Here is a 17,092-nt window from a genome sequence, read left to right as displayed (position 1 = left end):
CTCTCAACTGACATTTATCTTGTCCTTGTGGTGATGCTACTATCATTCCTTCTTGGTAAACATTTTTTGACATCACCATCACCTTGACTTTCTACCTACTCAAGTCCTACCTACTCAAATCTGCCTTTTAATGGCCAGGCTCCCATGCACGTCACACCTGCTGTCAACCTTTCCTGGAGGGACATCCAGAGACAAAAAGATATAATTCCTGTCCTCCTGATGATTATCCTCTAATTTAGGAACCAGAGCTAAGAGACATTTAAATATTTGATATTTTTAAGAGAAACATTGAAAATAAATATACCACATCAGGACTGGCTACAGAATTTATAGGGCCTGGTACAAAATGAAAATATGGGCTGCTTCTTTAAAACACAGTAAGAATTTTAGGCAGCAACCACAAGAGCCTTACACTAAGTAAGCATGGGGCCCTTCTATGTGTGGGACCTATGTGACCATGCAGGCTAAATGCCCATAAAGCTGGTCCTGATTTTCATTGGCCTGAATTGAGTCACATACTTAACCAATCACTGTTAAGTGGGTTGACTGATTTGACTGAAAACAGCTCCCCTGGAGTTGGAGCTAAGTTGAACTTCCCCTGAGATGCCTGATATCTGGTGGCAGATTCATTAATAAAACCAGACTCCTTTTGAGTAGATGTGAAGAGTGCATTGTTTCTGGGTATACCAAAATCAGTGTCCACCACACCATATATCCTTGACTCAGAAGGAGGAGCTCTGGTTGCTTATGGCCTTTGTTGTTTGTGGTCTCGAAGAGTTATTCAAGTCCTACCTACTCAAATCTGCCTACTTTTAATGGCCAGGCTCCCATGCACTTCACACCTGCTGTCAACCCTTCCTGGAGGGACATCCAGAGACAAAAAGATATGATTGCTGTCCTCCTGATGATTATCCTCTAATTTAGGAACCAGAGCTAAGAGACATTTAAATATTTGATATTTTTAAGAGAAAACATTGAAAATAAACATACTACTGAACCACCATATATTGGTCTCAAGAAATTATGGCATTATTGGATCAGCAATAATGCTCCAAGCTGGGTGGGGTACTCATTAAGAGTTTAGAAGGAAATGGATTTCACAGACAAGTGGTCAGTGTTGGGTGGTGTCAAATGCAGTTTGAGACAGAAAAGTGGAATTGACAATCCTTAGCGGCAGGATACTCCTACAGCAAGTTTTGATAATAGCTTGAGTCTTTTTCAAGAGTCAAACAGGTTTGCTTGGCTAGAGCAGACTGCAGAGGTCACTTGAAAACATCAGTGGTGAAAGGAAAAAACTATGCAGTGGAAAGTCATTACTAGGAAATGAGATCCAATATAAAAGGCAACAGTAGAGTTTCTAAAGATGTATAGCAACTATGACTTTTTATACCTAAATGGAAATAGAGTCCTTCACTTCTGTTGTTCTTTTCAAAGCATTTTCACTCTTTCTTCAGTCATCCAACATGCTGTTCAGCTCTGAAGAACCAAACTCATGCTATATCACTGTCAAGCAACCTTCCTTACTTTCCAGTCCTTCTCACCCCCAGTTGAAAGGGACTGAAGAAACAGACCACCCCTTCTCCATGACTTGTGTACTCTGTGAATACTGTATTGGAATTATTTACTTGGTTGTCTTTCACTCATTGGACTGTTAGCTCCCTGATGCGGAAACTATGTCTTCTTCCTCTTCATAACCTCTGTGCCTTGGTAATTGATCAACATGTAATAAGAGTTCAAAAATGCCTATTGAAGTGATATACTCAGAATATACATAGGAACAATCAATTTTAACACTCTGTGTATGTAATGGCTAAACAATGCTCAGAAAAAGATGAATAATATGCATAAAGACTGAGATATTTTCATTCTATTAATGACCTGAAAGCATACATTGGATTGCACGTGGATGAATAGGAGAATGCTGTCAAAGATCACTTCAAGATTCTTTGCTTTGAAATCTAGAATGACATACAATAGACCCTCTTTATCTAGCCCCAGCGGACACAAGACAGAGACAGGACAATCACAGGATTTTCTTCTCAAGCTTATGAAATCACCTCCAGCCTTTCCTTCTTTGTCTCTGTCAGTTCCTGTACTTTAGGCTTATATCAGAGACGTGAATAGTGCACCCCAGCATTTGAATGTTTATTTTTCTATCCCTAAAAGTCTTTGAAATTTATAGTTTATTTCAGTTATGACATGTAGTCAATAAATGTTTATGGGGTACATATGGTCCTCAGTCCCAGCATAAGTGAGATTAAGTGGAGAATTATTTTTAGTTCCTGTATGGCCTGATGTGTAAATATTCACAATATCAGATAAATGGGTAATTTAACTCCAGTCAACACATATCTCCAAATTGCTACTGAACAAGCAAAGGCAATGACCCAAAAACATAGCTAGCAAGTGGCTTCTTAAGTGGTACTTAATAAATGCTTCTACAGGATAGTAGCAAACCTAAGGATTTTCCTAATTCTCCTTGACACCTAATATTGCCCTTTGGTTTATCTCTTCATGCTAATCTTCATGTTAGTTTGTGCTTGATTTCAGCATGTGTGTGCACTCATGGGCACTTATGTGTATGTATGGGTGTGAAGGGAATTGGATAATAAAAAAAGCCTATGACTTAACCCTGCTTTGTTAAGTTGGATTTTCCCACACAGAGGCTTTCTCATTAACTTTTTTCCTCTCTTAACACACATAAATCAGTAAATGATTGCTGAATTCCAACATCATTAGGAGGTAACTACCCTTCATTAAGATTGGATTACAAAATCACAATTTCTGCATTTATTTCATGATTCTGGGTAAATGCTTAGTGATCATAAAGGTAAAAAATCCAAATGCCTGAAATGCATGAGAAAAACAGGATTCTAAATCTAGAGTCTCCACGTTTTGTCATCAGTGTAAGATAAGATTGCTGCATTAAGAGCAACACAGTAAGATATATACGTAAGAACATATGTGCAAATTATAACTCTAAATAAATGTTGCTTTGTACTATAATTCTTAATATAATTTTAGTTAGTTTTACCTGATTAGAATTTTTTAAAAAACTTTAAAGACATACTTTGAATTTCAATGATCTTCTGTAAAGAAATAACAGCATTCATATTCGGGCTTTGGTGGAGAATATCTTCTGCAAGCGGCTCCAGCTGCAAGAATAGTAGATAATAATATGAGCAGAATATTACGACTTTATAGTAAGTCTCACAGAAGCAAAGCAAATTGAAACAACCTAATCCTCAGGAAAAGCTTGCTCCGAGAACTAGTTAACATTTTGCTGATATTAGTTCTAAAAGTGTAGCCAGTTTTATTTTCTGTTTTGCATCCGTGTAATTGAATTCCAAGGGGCTTTTCCATTGGTCACAAGACTAATCTATGAAGTCCCTGAAGCAGGTGCATGTCTGTGTATTATTCATTAAAAATCTGAGTTATTTGTGTAATTTTTGTAGGTTCCTGAAAAACCAAATTCCATCATGTCTGTATACGCAGCTGGGCCCTGCAAACAAAACCTCAGGGAAGTTGCAATAGACAGAAAGTGGGCAGTCTATTATCCATACTTTCACAGTGTTTTTACATCTAACCACCTTGTATACATTTGAACACTTCATGATAGAAAGCCATGAGACCGACTGCTTTTATTCAAAGGCCATTGAATAAAGTAGTAGAGAAAGGGTTCAAATAACCAAATGTAAAATAACTGTACAGTTTCATTTAACTTCTACTTTATTCATAACTATGCAGATGTCTGTGCGTAGCACAGGCCAAATTCCTACCTTGCAAATCTATCACGATCTTCTGGAATTACACTAATTTTTCATGGAGAAGCTCAGCAAACATTGCTTTGCAAGAAATGAAGAGAAGCTTTAAATAATTTATAGAGCCTATTTGTCAGACCTAAGTCTGCTAATGCATCCCTCAGAATGCCATGCTGATTAGCTTGGCATGTTGCAGCAGAAAGCGCATGGCTAGGGCCCTTGCAAACAAAATAGTTGTCCAGCTATTGTGACCCAAAAAGCAAATAAAGTAATAGTAACAAAAGGATTAACAAAAAAGTAGTTTTCCTAGAAATGTTAAGGTTAATCATCTCAAATAAGAACTGGTGATCAAACTATAATATGGCATGAATGGGAAGCGATGTCACTAGATGCATCAAAGCATGAACTCATCTATGTCTCTTCATCTGTAGGAAAATCTAAAAAAACACAAGGATTACAAGTTTCCACCGCATATGTGAGTGAATCTTCCCCTCAGGGTCTCTCTGAATTGATTATTCTATTCTTCAATCATGAAATCTCAAACAATAGCACCTTTATTCCAGATGCCATAGGATAACAGACTAGCTCAGGGATATTTATACATGGGTAAATTCACTAACTATAACTTTCCAGAGTGTTTTTCTTAGCTGCCAAAGAAAAACTTTTAAACATCAAAAGGTTTATTTGCAATACAGTTTGGTGAGAGGGAAAAAAAAAAAAAATCACCACCACCGCTCAGTGGCAGTACAAGGTTCTGAAATAAACTCTTAAAACTCGTTAAAATCATTTTTTAAAATCTGGTATTTCAAATTGTATCTTCAAGGATATGTTAGTCCAGTAACACTCTCTTAACTCAGAGGAACTACTGAGTCATCAACTGTAGCTTACTTGGAAAACTCTTATGTGTTAGACAAGGTTCAGAGAGCTACTTTGCTTATAAATAATTTTTGCTCCTTTCTTGGAGCTTAGAGAAAATAATTTTTAATAGAAACTAGGTAGATTTTACTAATAAAATATCGTGAAATGACACTCTATGTTCCAATATTTAAGAACAAAAGCACAAGGCGATGTCAGCATATTTAGCTCTTCAGAAAGCTTCCCTGTGACTTTGGGGTAAAAATGCTGACAAATTGAAAGGTGCTGGATCCTGGAAAGAAAGCTATAGGCAGATCATAATGTAAAACTTCTAACTTCTGGTCTCTTGAACACTGAGGTCTGGGCTATTTTAAAGACTCAGGTTATATAGAACGCATATGTGATTCAGGGTGTTGAGAGTAAAATACAAACACCCCTAAACCCCCAATTTAGAATCTTCAGTTAGATGCAAAAGGGTTGTGTCTACTTTGAAAAGCAATTGGGAGAATTAAGGCAATTAAATTGATCATTTAAACCTCCCAAACCATTTCCCTGCATGTTTTAGTTGAATGTCATTTAGAGGATTTAACCTTCAGTAAATTGCCCCAATTTGTTTCATTTTGAGTGTACACATATAGACAGAGCTGAATTCAGAAAGTTCTCAATGTAGGTTCTTTATTTTTTCTCTAGTAGCTATGCAATGGATAATATTCTCTCCGTTGGCAAGAAGGCAAGTGGCATTTAGAGTCTGTTTTTATAAAATTAAAATCTTTTATGGTGGGACCACAGAATTGGGTTGTCTTTTCTAGAGAGTTATTTATTTAATCACTCACAATTGTAAGCACTAACAACATCTGATTGACGCATCCACTTAATAAATATTAATGAGTGCTGGTCATTATTCATAATTTAATAACTAATAAAATAATATTAAATAAATATTCATTTTTTATACGTTTGGAGCAGAAAATAAGAATATGTGGTAAACTTTTGTTATGTGTTTAATTTAGGTGATTAGATACAGCAAAAAGAGTGGCGATTGAGGTTAATCAGCATTACTAGAAGTTATTAAAAGATAATTAAAGAAGTAATTTATACAAACAAGACAACTTTTGCATGCAAAAGTTACAGAAAGATAAAGCAGATGCAAATGTAGGAAATAGTACACAACCATCATGCCATCTCTATTGAGCAATTCTGTTAAGTAATAGTAATCATCATGGAGTTATAAGACACACTAGATAATTTTAACACAACCTCTTGACGCTTAAAACTCTCATCCAGCTTAATTGTATCTAAAGCTTAATCACAAGCATTACTCATACCAATTCTTTACACAGATTTTCAGGCTCAGTGACAGGAAAGTTTATTTTTCTACATCATTTTCAGAAAGTTATGATAACGTATTGACAAGATTCAGATGTTTGTTAAGTTGCATATACCATATACATTCTAAGTACTGTAGCTATTTTAAAACACCATAAAATTGTGGCCATTATCATCTTATAAGTAATTTCCTGGTTCTTTAGAATCAGATCATTTAAATCGTCAAAAATCATTTTAGTTGCCTAAGATTCATCTATAGAAAGAGGCGAGGGATATTCTTGGAGAAGCTGTTGAGTAAGAGTTTTAAGATTTACGCTGTACTGATGAGATATGAAAAACAGCTCACTGATTTTTTTTATTTGCATGACTCAGAACAGAACATAAAGGCAGCTAAACAGAGCCTTTGCAAACATAACAGGTGTGTGAGGATGGATGTATACATCAATCAAGCAAGGGATCTATTAAAGAGTCTTGTTAGTGTTTTTGTTATGTGTTGATGTTTCCCAAATATGCCAAGTATTTTAATATTTCTGTACCTTTATCTATTCTGCTCCCTCTGAATTCTATTTTCTTCATTCTTCTTTCAATTGGTAAAACTTTAACGAGCATTCAAGGACCACCACAAATATTGCCTGGTCCTCAAATTCTCTACTAGAGCAAATTTCTTCCCCTCCTATGGCCCTTTTCCCGACAAATACTTTAATTTACTAAATACCTTATGTGGTAGAAAGTCATTTTTTTCCCATTCTCTACTTTGTTGTGAGTCATTTAAAGTCAAATATGGAGACTGTATATGACAGACATTTTTAAAATGTTGAATAAATGGAGAAATAATTAATTGAAAAAAAAAACATGAAGAGGTGGCCTTTATTCTGCTCGCCATAGCTAATAAGACAAAATAAAATGGGTTCTTCCTCTTGGTCACCTGCTGTAATCGGGATATGGTTTTAAGATGAAGAATCAGAACAGCAGTGATAATTCATTTTGTTTTCTAAGGTGAACTGCCCTTGCATAATTTCCAGACAATTATTTTCTCCTATGCATTGGCAAGGTTTCCTGACATGTAGGCAGATATTTCTACAGATCAGAAAAGCAGGAAAATGCAAAAGAAACAAAGACCCAAGGCAAGCAAAGGCAGAATGGCCGTGCCAATAATTACAGCAGAAAAGGTCTCTTCCAACTGAGCAGGAAGAAAAAGCAATAGAATGACAGTAAAATGGAATGAAATTTTGAAAGGCATTGAAATTAATCTTCAACCCAATTTGAGGAGAACTGGGATCATCCCAATACCTAGACCTCAAATCCATGTACGTAGTATATTCTATAATTTATTTAGATGTTTGTTAATTTCTCTAAAAATATTTTACAATTTTGTGAATAGGGTCATATTTTCAGATAGATTTATTCTAGGTATGTGGTTTGTTTAATGCTTTTGTAAATTATGTACGTGTATATATTTACACTATATATGAAATATGTATATTTATAATTTAATTAAACTTTTTCAATCCTGGTGTGATTCTGTCCTGTGTGTTTGTTCACCGGAGTAGGAGTCATATATCTCCATTCGTCTTCTCTCCCACCTAAGTGGGTGACACAAAACCATGGAAGATTCAATGGACATGGACATGAGCCCCCTGAGGCCTCAGAATTATCTTTTCAACTGTGAACTAAAGCTGACAAAGATTATCATTTAATGAGGATCACGATGAAAATGAATACCAGTTTTCTTTAAGAATGGTCAGTTCAACATTGTTGAAGCAGAAGCAATGAAATTTAAAGGCAGTCCAAATAAAAGTAACACTGGCAACTTTGAAAATGTCTGTACAGCCAACAGCTTCCCTCATGGGCTTTGAAATATCACCACCTGTGGTCTTATGGTTGAAGTGTGGTTCAGGGCCAGTGCATATCAGTGGGCAGCACATAGTAGCTGTGGAGGAAGATGCACAGTCAGAAGATGAAGTGGAGGAGGATGTGAAGCTCTTAAGTATATCTGGAAAGCAATCTGTCTCTAGAGGTGGTAGTGACGTTCCATAGAAAAAAAGTAAAAACTTGCTGCTGATGAAGATGATGATGATGACGACGAACATGATGATGATGAGGGTAAGGAAGCTGAAGAAAAAGCCCAGTGAAGAAATCTATACAAGATACTCCAGCCAAAAATGCACAAAAATTAAACCAGACTGAAAAAGACTCAAACCATCAACATCAAGATGAAAAGGTCCAGAATCCTTCAAAAACTAGAAACAACAACAACAACAACAACAACAAACCTCCCAAAACACTAAAAGGACCTAGTTCTGTGGAAAACATTAAAGCAAAAATGCAAGCAAGTATGAGAAAAGGTGGTTCTCTTCCCAAATTGGAAACCAAGTTCATCAATTATGTGAAGAACTGCTTCCTAATGACTGACCAGATGGCTACTCAAGATCTCTGGCAGTGGAGCAAGAAGTCTCCTTAATAGTTTAAACAGCTTGTTAGAAAATTTCTGTCTTCTTTCATTTCTGTATCATTTGATATCTACCTGTCCTTTTTGTAATGCAGAGTGAGAACTTTACCTACCATGTCTGATAAATATTGTCCAGGTTCCATTGCCAAGAATGTGTTGTCCAAAATGTCTGTTCAGTTTTTAAAGATGAAACGCCACCCTTTGCTTGGTTTTAAATATGTATGGAATGTTATGATAGGACATAGTATAGTAGTGGTCAGACATGGAAATGGTGGGGATACAAAAATGTATGTGTGAAATAAACTCATTATTAAAAAAGGTTTTTGAAGTAATTTTATATTTACAGAAAGTTCTAAATATTGTACAGAATTCCCATGTACTCCTCACCCAGTTTCCCTTAATGATAACTGGTTACATAAAACCAGTGTATTCTTAAACTTATTTTCTATAGTTATGACAGTTATATAGATATATAATTAATTTTTACTAAACCTTTTAATTGAGTTTTCAATTTTCATTGATTTTTAATTAACTATTCACCTTGTTAAATTTACATATTAATTCATAATTTAAATGAACATATTTTAATATATTTTCTTCATACTCAATTACAAATCATCTGTAAATAGTGAAAGATTTATTTATTTTTCTCCAATACTGATACCTTTTTTCTTCTTCTTACTATATTGCACTGTCTAGGATTCCCTGAACAATGTTGAAATGAAGCAGTAAGAGTATTTTTGTCTTGTTTTTGATTTAAAAGAATAATTTCTATATTTCACCTTTAAACCTGATGTATTTATTTTGTAGCTATCCTTCATCAAATTGATAAATATTTTTTATTTCTGTTTGTAAAAATTGTTCTTTATGATTGGGTAGTTTATCAGCTGCTTTTAAAATATTTACTGAAATAGTTATATTTCTTCTTCATTGTCTTAACGTGATGAATTATAATAAATTAGTTTGGAAAGTTAATATGTTATATTTCTAGAGTAAACCCAAATTTTATGAACATTTAAGATGTGATGAACTGCTAATATTTTATTTAGGGTTTTAACTACTATGACTATGAGAAAGATTCTCCTATAATATTCCTTTCTTGTGATATTCTCTTAAGTTTTTGGTATCAGTATTATATAGGCCTCAAAAATTTATTTGCGATGTATTCTTCCTACCCTCCACTCCTCTATTCTAAAACAATTTGTGATTGGTGTTATTTTTTCCTTCAACTCCTGATAGAATTGCCTGGTGAAGCTATATGGGTTTTGTGTTTTCTCCTGGTAAATTTAGTTTTAAAAACTGAATTTTGTTAGTAACTAAAGAACCATTCAAATTTTCTGTATTTTTATGCAGTCTTGTGAAGTTGCATTTTTATTATAATTTTTCCATTTCATATATTCCATTTCATAAATTTTCAAAATGTTTACATAAAGTTTATTTTAATATTTTCTTGTCATCCTTTTAATAACATTAAAATCTGTAGTGAAGTCCCCTTTTCTTTCCCAGTGCAGGACACGCATGCTGCTTCTTTGTTGGTCAGTCTTACTAGAATAAAATCAATTTTACTACTTATCTCAAAGAATCAACCTTTGACTTTAAAAATCTTACATATAATATGCTTGTTTTCTATTTTATCATTTTATTTATATCTTCTTTGGTTTCTTTGCATTTAATTTGCTGCTTTGATTCTCTAATGAGATGTACGCTTTCAACATTAATTTTAAACTTTCTTCTTTTCTAATATATACATTTAAAACTATATGTTTCTCTAAGTTCAGCTTTATATATCACACAAGTTTTCACATGTTATATTTTCATAATGCTTTATTTCAGAATACTTTCTAATATTTCACTGTGATTTCTTTGGACACATGAATTAGAGAGTGTATTTGAAAGCTCAAAATATGTACGATTTTCTAATTACCTCACTGTGGTAAGAAATTATACTATGTATGAATTCAATTAGTTGAATTAGTTGAAATTTATTGAAACTTGCTTTATGATCCATATATGGTCTATTTTTTAAAATGTTAAGAATGTCCTTGAAAAGAATCATATTCTGTCATGTTAGGGGATATATACTCCATTATATATTTAAATTATAGCAAGTTTATCAAGTGTTTAAATCTTCTACATCACCCTTCACTTTTATTTTCTTCATGATTTACCAGTTACTGAGAGAAGCATACTAAAATTTGTTATTATGATTGTGGTTTTGCCTATTTTATCATTTGGTTCTTTCCATTTATGCTTAATATGTTTTCATGCTGTCTTAGACACAAAAAGTTTGAATTGTTTTATCTTCTTGTTCATAGAATATTGTATTAGTATGAAACATCTCTTTTGATCTCCATTTTCTCTTGCCTTAAAGTCCATTTTTATCTGATATTAATAGGGTCACATGAGTTTTCCTTCAGTTAGCTCTGGTGGATAATTTTTTTTTCATTTCCTTCATTCAAACTTTTCTTATATTACAGAAAGCTTCTGTTTAAACAGCATCTGTTATTACACTGTAATCACCTTTGTCTTAATTGGTGAACTAAACCCATTTATATCCACTTACATGTGATTTGTACAACCACCCAAGCTGATTCTAAAATTTTATATAAAAGTACAGAGGCGCCAAATGTAGCCAAAACTGTCTTGAAGAAGAAAAACAAACTGAAAGATTTGTTCTACCAGATATCAAGATGTTTTATAAAACTACAATAGTTAAGACAGTCTGATAATATCACAGAAAAAGAGAGAAACCTGTGAAATAGAATAGACTTTCCATGTATACATGGATGAAGTTAACACTACTGAGCCATAATAAATGGATGGCCTTTTTTTTTTTTTTTTTTGAGACGGAGTCTTGTACTGTCACCCAGGCTGGAGTGCAGTGGTACTATCTCAGCTCACTGCACCCTCCGCCTCCCGGGTTCAAGTGATTCTCCAGCCTCAGTCTCCTGAGCAGCTGGGATTACAGGAGCATGCCACCATGCCCGGATAATTTTTGTATTTTTAGTAGAGATGGGTTTCACCATGTTGGCTAGGCTGGTCTCGAACTTCTGACCTTGTGATTCGCCCACCTCAGCCTCCCAAAGTGCTGGGATTACAGGTGTGAACCACTGTGCCCCATCAAATGGATGGTCTTTTCTATAAGTGGTACTTAATCAACTGTATATTCACATTGAAACAAACAAACAAACCTGACCTCTATATTCATATATACATATACATATTCAATGCCGGATGAAGTATGCATCTAAATGTTGAAGTCAAAAAATAAACCTTTCAGAGAAGAGTAAGGAAAAAATAAAAATAATCTTTCATGACTTTGGGAATCCAGAAAGAATATTTAAACAGAATACAAAAAGAACTAATTCTACAGGAAAAGATTGATAAATTATACCACACTAAAAAGTTACTTTCATTTATCAAAGGTCACCTTTCAACACATGAAACCAACACTAGAACCTATAAAGAACTGCTAAATCGTAAGGAAAAAGACAATATGAAGGTGGACAAAAGTTTTGAATAGATACTTCAAAAACAGTACATCCAAATGATCAATAAATAGATGAAGAACTGCTTTACCTCATTAGCATCTGGGCAAATCAAAACCATGGTGATATACTACTACACATCCAAGAGAATGGCTAAGATTTTAAAAAACTGACAATATGGAGTATTAGAAGGATACAGAACTGTGTAAACACTTGTATGCCACTGGTAGGAGTACAAATTGTCACTATGTAACTATGGAAAACAGTTTGGTGCTATCCACAAAACTTAAACACATGTATATTTCAGGATTCAGCAATACCATTTGTAGAAATATATTCAACAAAAATGTCGGTACAAGTGCACCGAGAAACACATATAAAATGTCCATCACAACATTAGATACAATAGCCCCCAAACTGGAAAAATTCCCTTTATCTGTTAAAAGTAGAACATGTAAATAAACTGTGACATTTTCCCAAAAATTATTTTTACGGAATGGAATACTATATGTTAATAAAAACGAATCAACTATGGCTGGTTGCAACAACATGGATAAATCTCACAAATATAACGTTGAGCAAAACGAGTAAGAAAGGAATTATATATTGTATGATTTCATGGATATAAAGTTACAAATTAAAATGTAGTGTTAGAAATCAGAAAATTGGTTACTTTCAGAAAAGAGAAGGGATACTAGGGAATGTGGGATCTTTTGACATGCTGACATTACTCTATCTCTTGGTTGATCATTACATATGTGATCTCTGTCATATTTCATTGAGGTGTACATTCGTGTTTTGCAGTTTTCCGTATAAGTGTTATATTTTACAATTAAAAACAGTTTAGCAAAAGTTAAAAATTTTTTTAAAAAAGCATTGTGACATAAGAGAATAGGGAAACAAAGTCTGGATCTTGAGTCCATGTTCTTTCCACTGTATTACTGTGCTTCCAGGAAACAAAGTGAGATTATATATTTTGCATGACAGCAACATGTTATATTCTTAGATATAAGGCCACAAATTCACTTACAAAGAAAGCTGAAAGTCCCCCTGCAACATGCAAAGCGACTCAGACAAAATGCAGAAAGGGTTCAGTTGTCAGGGTCAAAGATATTGTGGAACTTTGGAAGAATATGATAATCAAGACCAAGAGGACAAGGGAAGCAGATTGTGATAAAGACCTGACTCTACATGCTGATGAACTATTATCAATTCCCTAGTGAGGAGGGATTGGTGGTGAAAACTCAGCTCTCATTTGAATAATTATCTTAGAGAAGTCTGCAATTAGATGTGTATGTTTAATTTGATTGTGTAAGTAAATCTGGTTATAATTTTATCCATATTGTGATTCATGAGTCATTCTCAAAATAACCTCTTTTATTTGTTTGAAGTCATTAAAATTCTTGCCCAAATAGATTGGGGGAAAAATCAGAATCAGGGTGATTGTACTGACAATCAAGTTACTACACTGACAAACTATTGAAATTATTCAGATTGGGTCTGCCTGCATCCTACCTACATGTGGTTGATGTAGGGTGATATCAACACAGCAATAAAGAAATATGTCTGGTCAATAGCAGTGACATAAGTCTAATAAATCTTATGAGAGTAACAGGAAGACCAAGAGGTAAAGGGAACAGTCATGGTCATCAGCTCGCATGAGATATTGCAGGAATTCCTTGAATAAGGTAAGAGGGACCAGTGAGCCAGACTCTGAGATCATTACTGTAGCTATTATTCTATTAACTGAGTTTTTATCCTTTTGGAGAAATGTAGGTTAAACAATACATCAGCCAATGAATGAAAGGAGGACGAGGCCTCTGTTCCATATCAAAGAGAAGAAGCCTCTGTTTCATATCAAGCCCAAATAGTATCCTATAATTTCCATGGTGCTAAACCATGGACAGTTTGCACATGATACATTTAAACATCTATGGCAATCACCAACTAAGTAATTAAAAATGAACCTAAAAATAAATGGAAGAAGGCATAGTGGTCTATTGGAAAGAGGATAATGAATGCAATTTGTTGGATAATTCAGATTATTGATATTCTTGTTTAATCATTAAGGTAAGTTTGTAGATATACAACATAATGAGAAAACAGAACCACATAGTAGAGTTAGGAAAATACTATATATATTGAAAAGTGCATGTCAAACGAAAGTTCTAACAACATTGAAAGGAAGTTTGTTCAGGGCTGTATTTGTAGTGTTTCAACATAATGTCCGTAGTTTGGATATCAATTGTTATGAAGAAGGCTTGGCTCACATTAAATGCCAAAAATCTTGTTGTTTACTTGCCCCCATTTCTGCAAGTAAGTTTAAATTTGACAGTCAAATTTGGTAAGCCCTGTTTCACTTTGTGTGTCTTAGTATTCTTCTCTTTGTTTGCTTTTTTAATCTCTTCTTCCTTTAATCTGCTAATTTTATATTTTTCAATATTTTCTTAATTTTTTTGTTTTATTAAAGAGATTTTGTATGATACTCTTTTCCAAATGTTGACTTTTCTGCTAACAAGACCTGCTTCACATTATGTAGCTGTGGTGTGCCGGTAAATGTTTAACTGCTAACTGTCCAAGAAGTAGTCCTAATTTGTAGCATTTGCTGATTTCTGTGGTGTAAATATTCCCACCATGGCCTGTTTCAGGCTACTAATGTGATGTTATTGAACTTAGATTTAAGCAGAGACACACACAATTGGCTTTCACAAGTCATTTACAGTCGGTTCCAGCATATTGTGGTTAGAGTATAATTTTGTTTATTGATTATCTGGGAAAATTGCTAACAGTTATTTTCATAATAAGCTTTGTTTTCTTCTATGAGCTTCTGCCATCTCCATACACACAAAAAAATACACTGTTTTGTTGCTGTTGTTTCACTCCAAAGCTTGGGATTCATTTGTTTAAAGCTTCCATATTTTTTTCACAGAAATTCTAATTCCTTATGATATTCCATTACCCAGATTCAGACTCAGTAGGTACTTTTATTCTACTCAACATACCTCTCCTCTACCAAAAACAAAATGAACAAATCCAAACAGAGCCATCCACAGTTCTAAGAAGTCTTAATGTCTTTATCTATGCCTTCCCATTACATGATAATCTTTTCCTTAGATATTAGCTCATATTAGTCTGTTTTTTTATTCAAGACCAATTAAATATTAAAATATTCCTCCATCTCTATGGTTAAAAACAATGGTTTTATGTTATATTCCCAATGCACTTTGTTTTACTTTTACTTATATTAAAACTTTTGGGCACAAAATACATGCCCAATAAAAGAGGAATGAATGGACAGATAAAAGAATCATTACATGTTTGTTTCACCATGGCAAAGAACTGCTTTCTTTCTTTCATTGGTTACCATAACCTATGAAATGTCCAGGTTCCTGGCCCATATTCTCCTTAACACTCTCTGAAAAACCTAAAGACTATACAGAAAATGGAGTTTCGAATTATCCAAACAACCTCCACTTAACTTGGCATTTGATAAAACATATAAACAAAAGAAATCCACAATCGATTTGGCTCTGCCTTGTTGAATACAAGAAATGCAACATCACAGACCACATCCACACTGAAAAGTATCTTCAAATAATATTTTTCCCAAACAGTTTTATTCTCTTTAGGTTATCCATACATTCTCTTTCAGAGTATGGTGAGCTTTCAAAGTTTAAAAGAAAACCATAGAAAAACATTATTCTGACATATCATACATTGTCCTTGTATTCAGTTCCTCCTTCCTTTACTCATGAATGGCAACTATTTAGGAGCTTGTAAGCTTTCCCAGATTCACACCAATTCCCCAATGGACTAAGCCTCAGCCATACATAATCTAAAGGATGAAAAAGATGGCAAAACAACTTCCCCATTCGGAATCCAATGCAAACAAACCCCTGATGAGCAACTTGGACAACAACATCTCAAGAGTTCACCTCAGGGGTGGTTGTCAACACTTACTAGAGTCAATTCAAGAGACTATTTCAGCAGCTTTAGAGCAAAACGTCATCTTTAAAAGATTATCAACAAACACGATCACTAAGTTTAGCCACTGTTTGTGAAATTCAAGTCAAATGAAAGCAGCTGAGCATACTCAACAGGCGATAGCAGTTATTAAAAAGAAAGTGGAGAGAGGGAGGGAGAAAGGGAGAGAGGGTTGAAGGGAGTGAGGAAGTGAAGAATAACGGGAGGGAGGCAGGGAGGGAAAGAGAAAAGAAAAAAAAAAAAAGAGACAAAAAAAGAAATCAGAAGCCAAAATTTTAAAAGAGTGAGGGAAATCAAAACATGCTATATGCTCCAAGTGTAAAGCTGAACAGTACTAGAGGCTTTAGCATAATTTCAACAGCTTCCAGATCTATCACAATTTGTTTTGCTTTTTCCTCTAACAAGCTTAGAAATCATCATTTATTTGGTATTGACAGGTGATCTTCTAATGGCCATGTTCTCAACTCACTACCCAAGGCTTCTACTACTACATGTCCTCTCCTTTCTTCGACTTGCTTGAAGTTTTTCAATGTTTTTGTTTTAGATTCCGTAGGAATGGAAACTGCTTAAAGCTTTTCTCACCTCTTGGGAAAATTTCTTTCAGAGGAAGTAACCCGGGGTGCCACTAATTGGCTTTGCATAACAGTAGGCAAATTTGGCCTTAAAGCAACTGTGACACTGTTTGCCAATCAGCTCAAATACAGATTACCAAAATCAGATTTTCTGGGAACCTCACAGATGTTTCTATTATGAATTCTAAAAACTATGTGGCTGTTGACACAAGTATCCCTAATGCCTTTCCAAGCAACTTAATGATTCTTCTCATTTAAATATTCACTTCAATTTCTTGCAAACCCCAAGCTGGTGCTTCTAAGTGCTTCATTTAAAAAGATCAAAAATATTCATCATGCACTGATTGGACCGATAAATCTAAGTTCTAAACTTTGCCAAGAAAAAGAAAAAAAATGGACTTCTGGTATGTCTTCAAAATTAGTTGCCTCTAGGAATTTCCTGTACCATGCTCAAATTAGTTTTAATCCAATAGTATACTATTTTGACTAACCTTGTACATATTTCTTAAAAGAATAATTAAGAGATGTTTTGCTAAGTAGATCATTTTCATGATAAAGATATTTAAAAAGAAGAAAATGCCTGTTTTGGGTACAACACTCAGATAACTAAAATTTTTAAAAATCAAGATTTTGGTACGCATCTATGTGTCCACACAG

At 34.2% G+C, this 17,092-nt stretch overlaps 1 protein-coding gene across 24 annotated transcripts in view; it reads right to left on the bottom strand.

The window, feature by feature from the left end:
* The window catches only part of HDAC9 (histone deacetylase 9), a 927,498-nt gene that overhangs the window by 39,418 nt on the left and 870,988 nt on the right, over nucleotides 1-17,092 (bottom strand). For all 24 annotated transcript variants that reach the window (XM_050783085.1, XM_050783067.1, XM_050783066.1 and 21 more), the window contains one exon: nucleotides 3,071-3,155. In XM_050783085.1, the coding sequence (XP_050639042.1) occupies nucleotides 3,071-3,155 (85 nt within the window). The remainder of the gene's footprint in view (nucleotides 1-3,070; nucleotides 3,156-17,092) is intronic.

This window comes from Macaca thibetana, chromosome 3 (assembly GCF_024542745.1).
Source record: "Macaca thibetana thibetana isolate TM-01 chromosome 3, ASM2454274v1, whole genome shotgun sequence".
In the NCBI taxonomy this organism is placed as follows: Eukaryota; Metazoa; Chordata; class Mammalia; order Primates; family Cercopithecidae; genus Macaca; species Macaca thibetana.
This window is presented reverse-complemented; position numbering and strand designations above follow the sequence as displayed.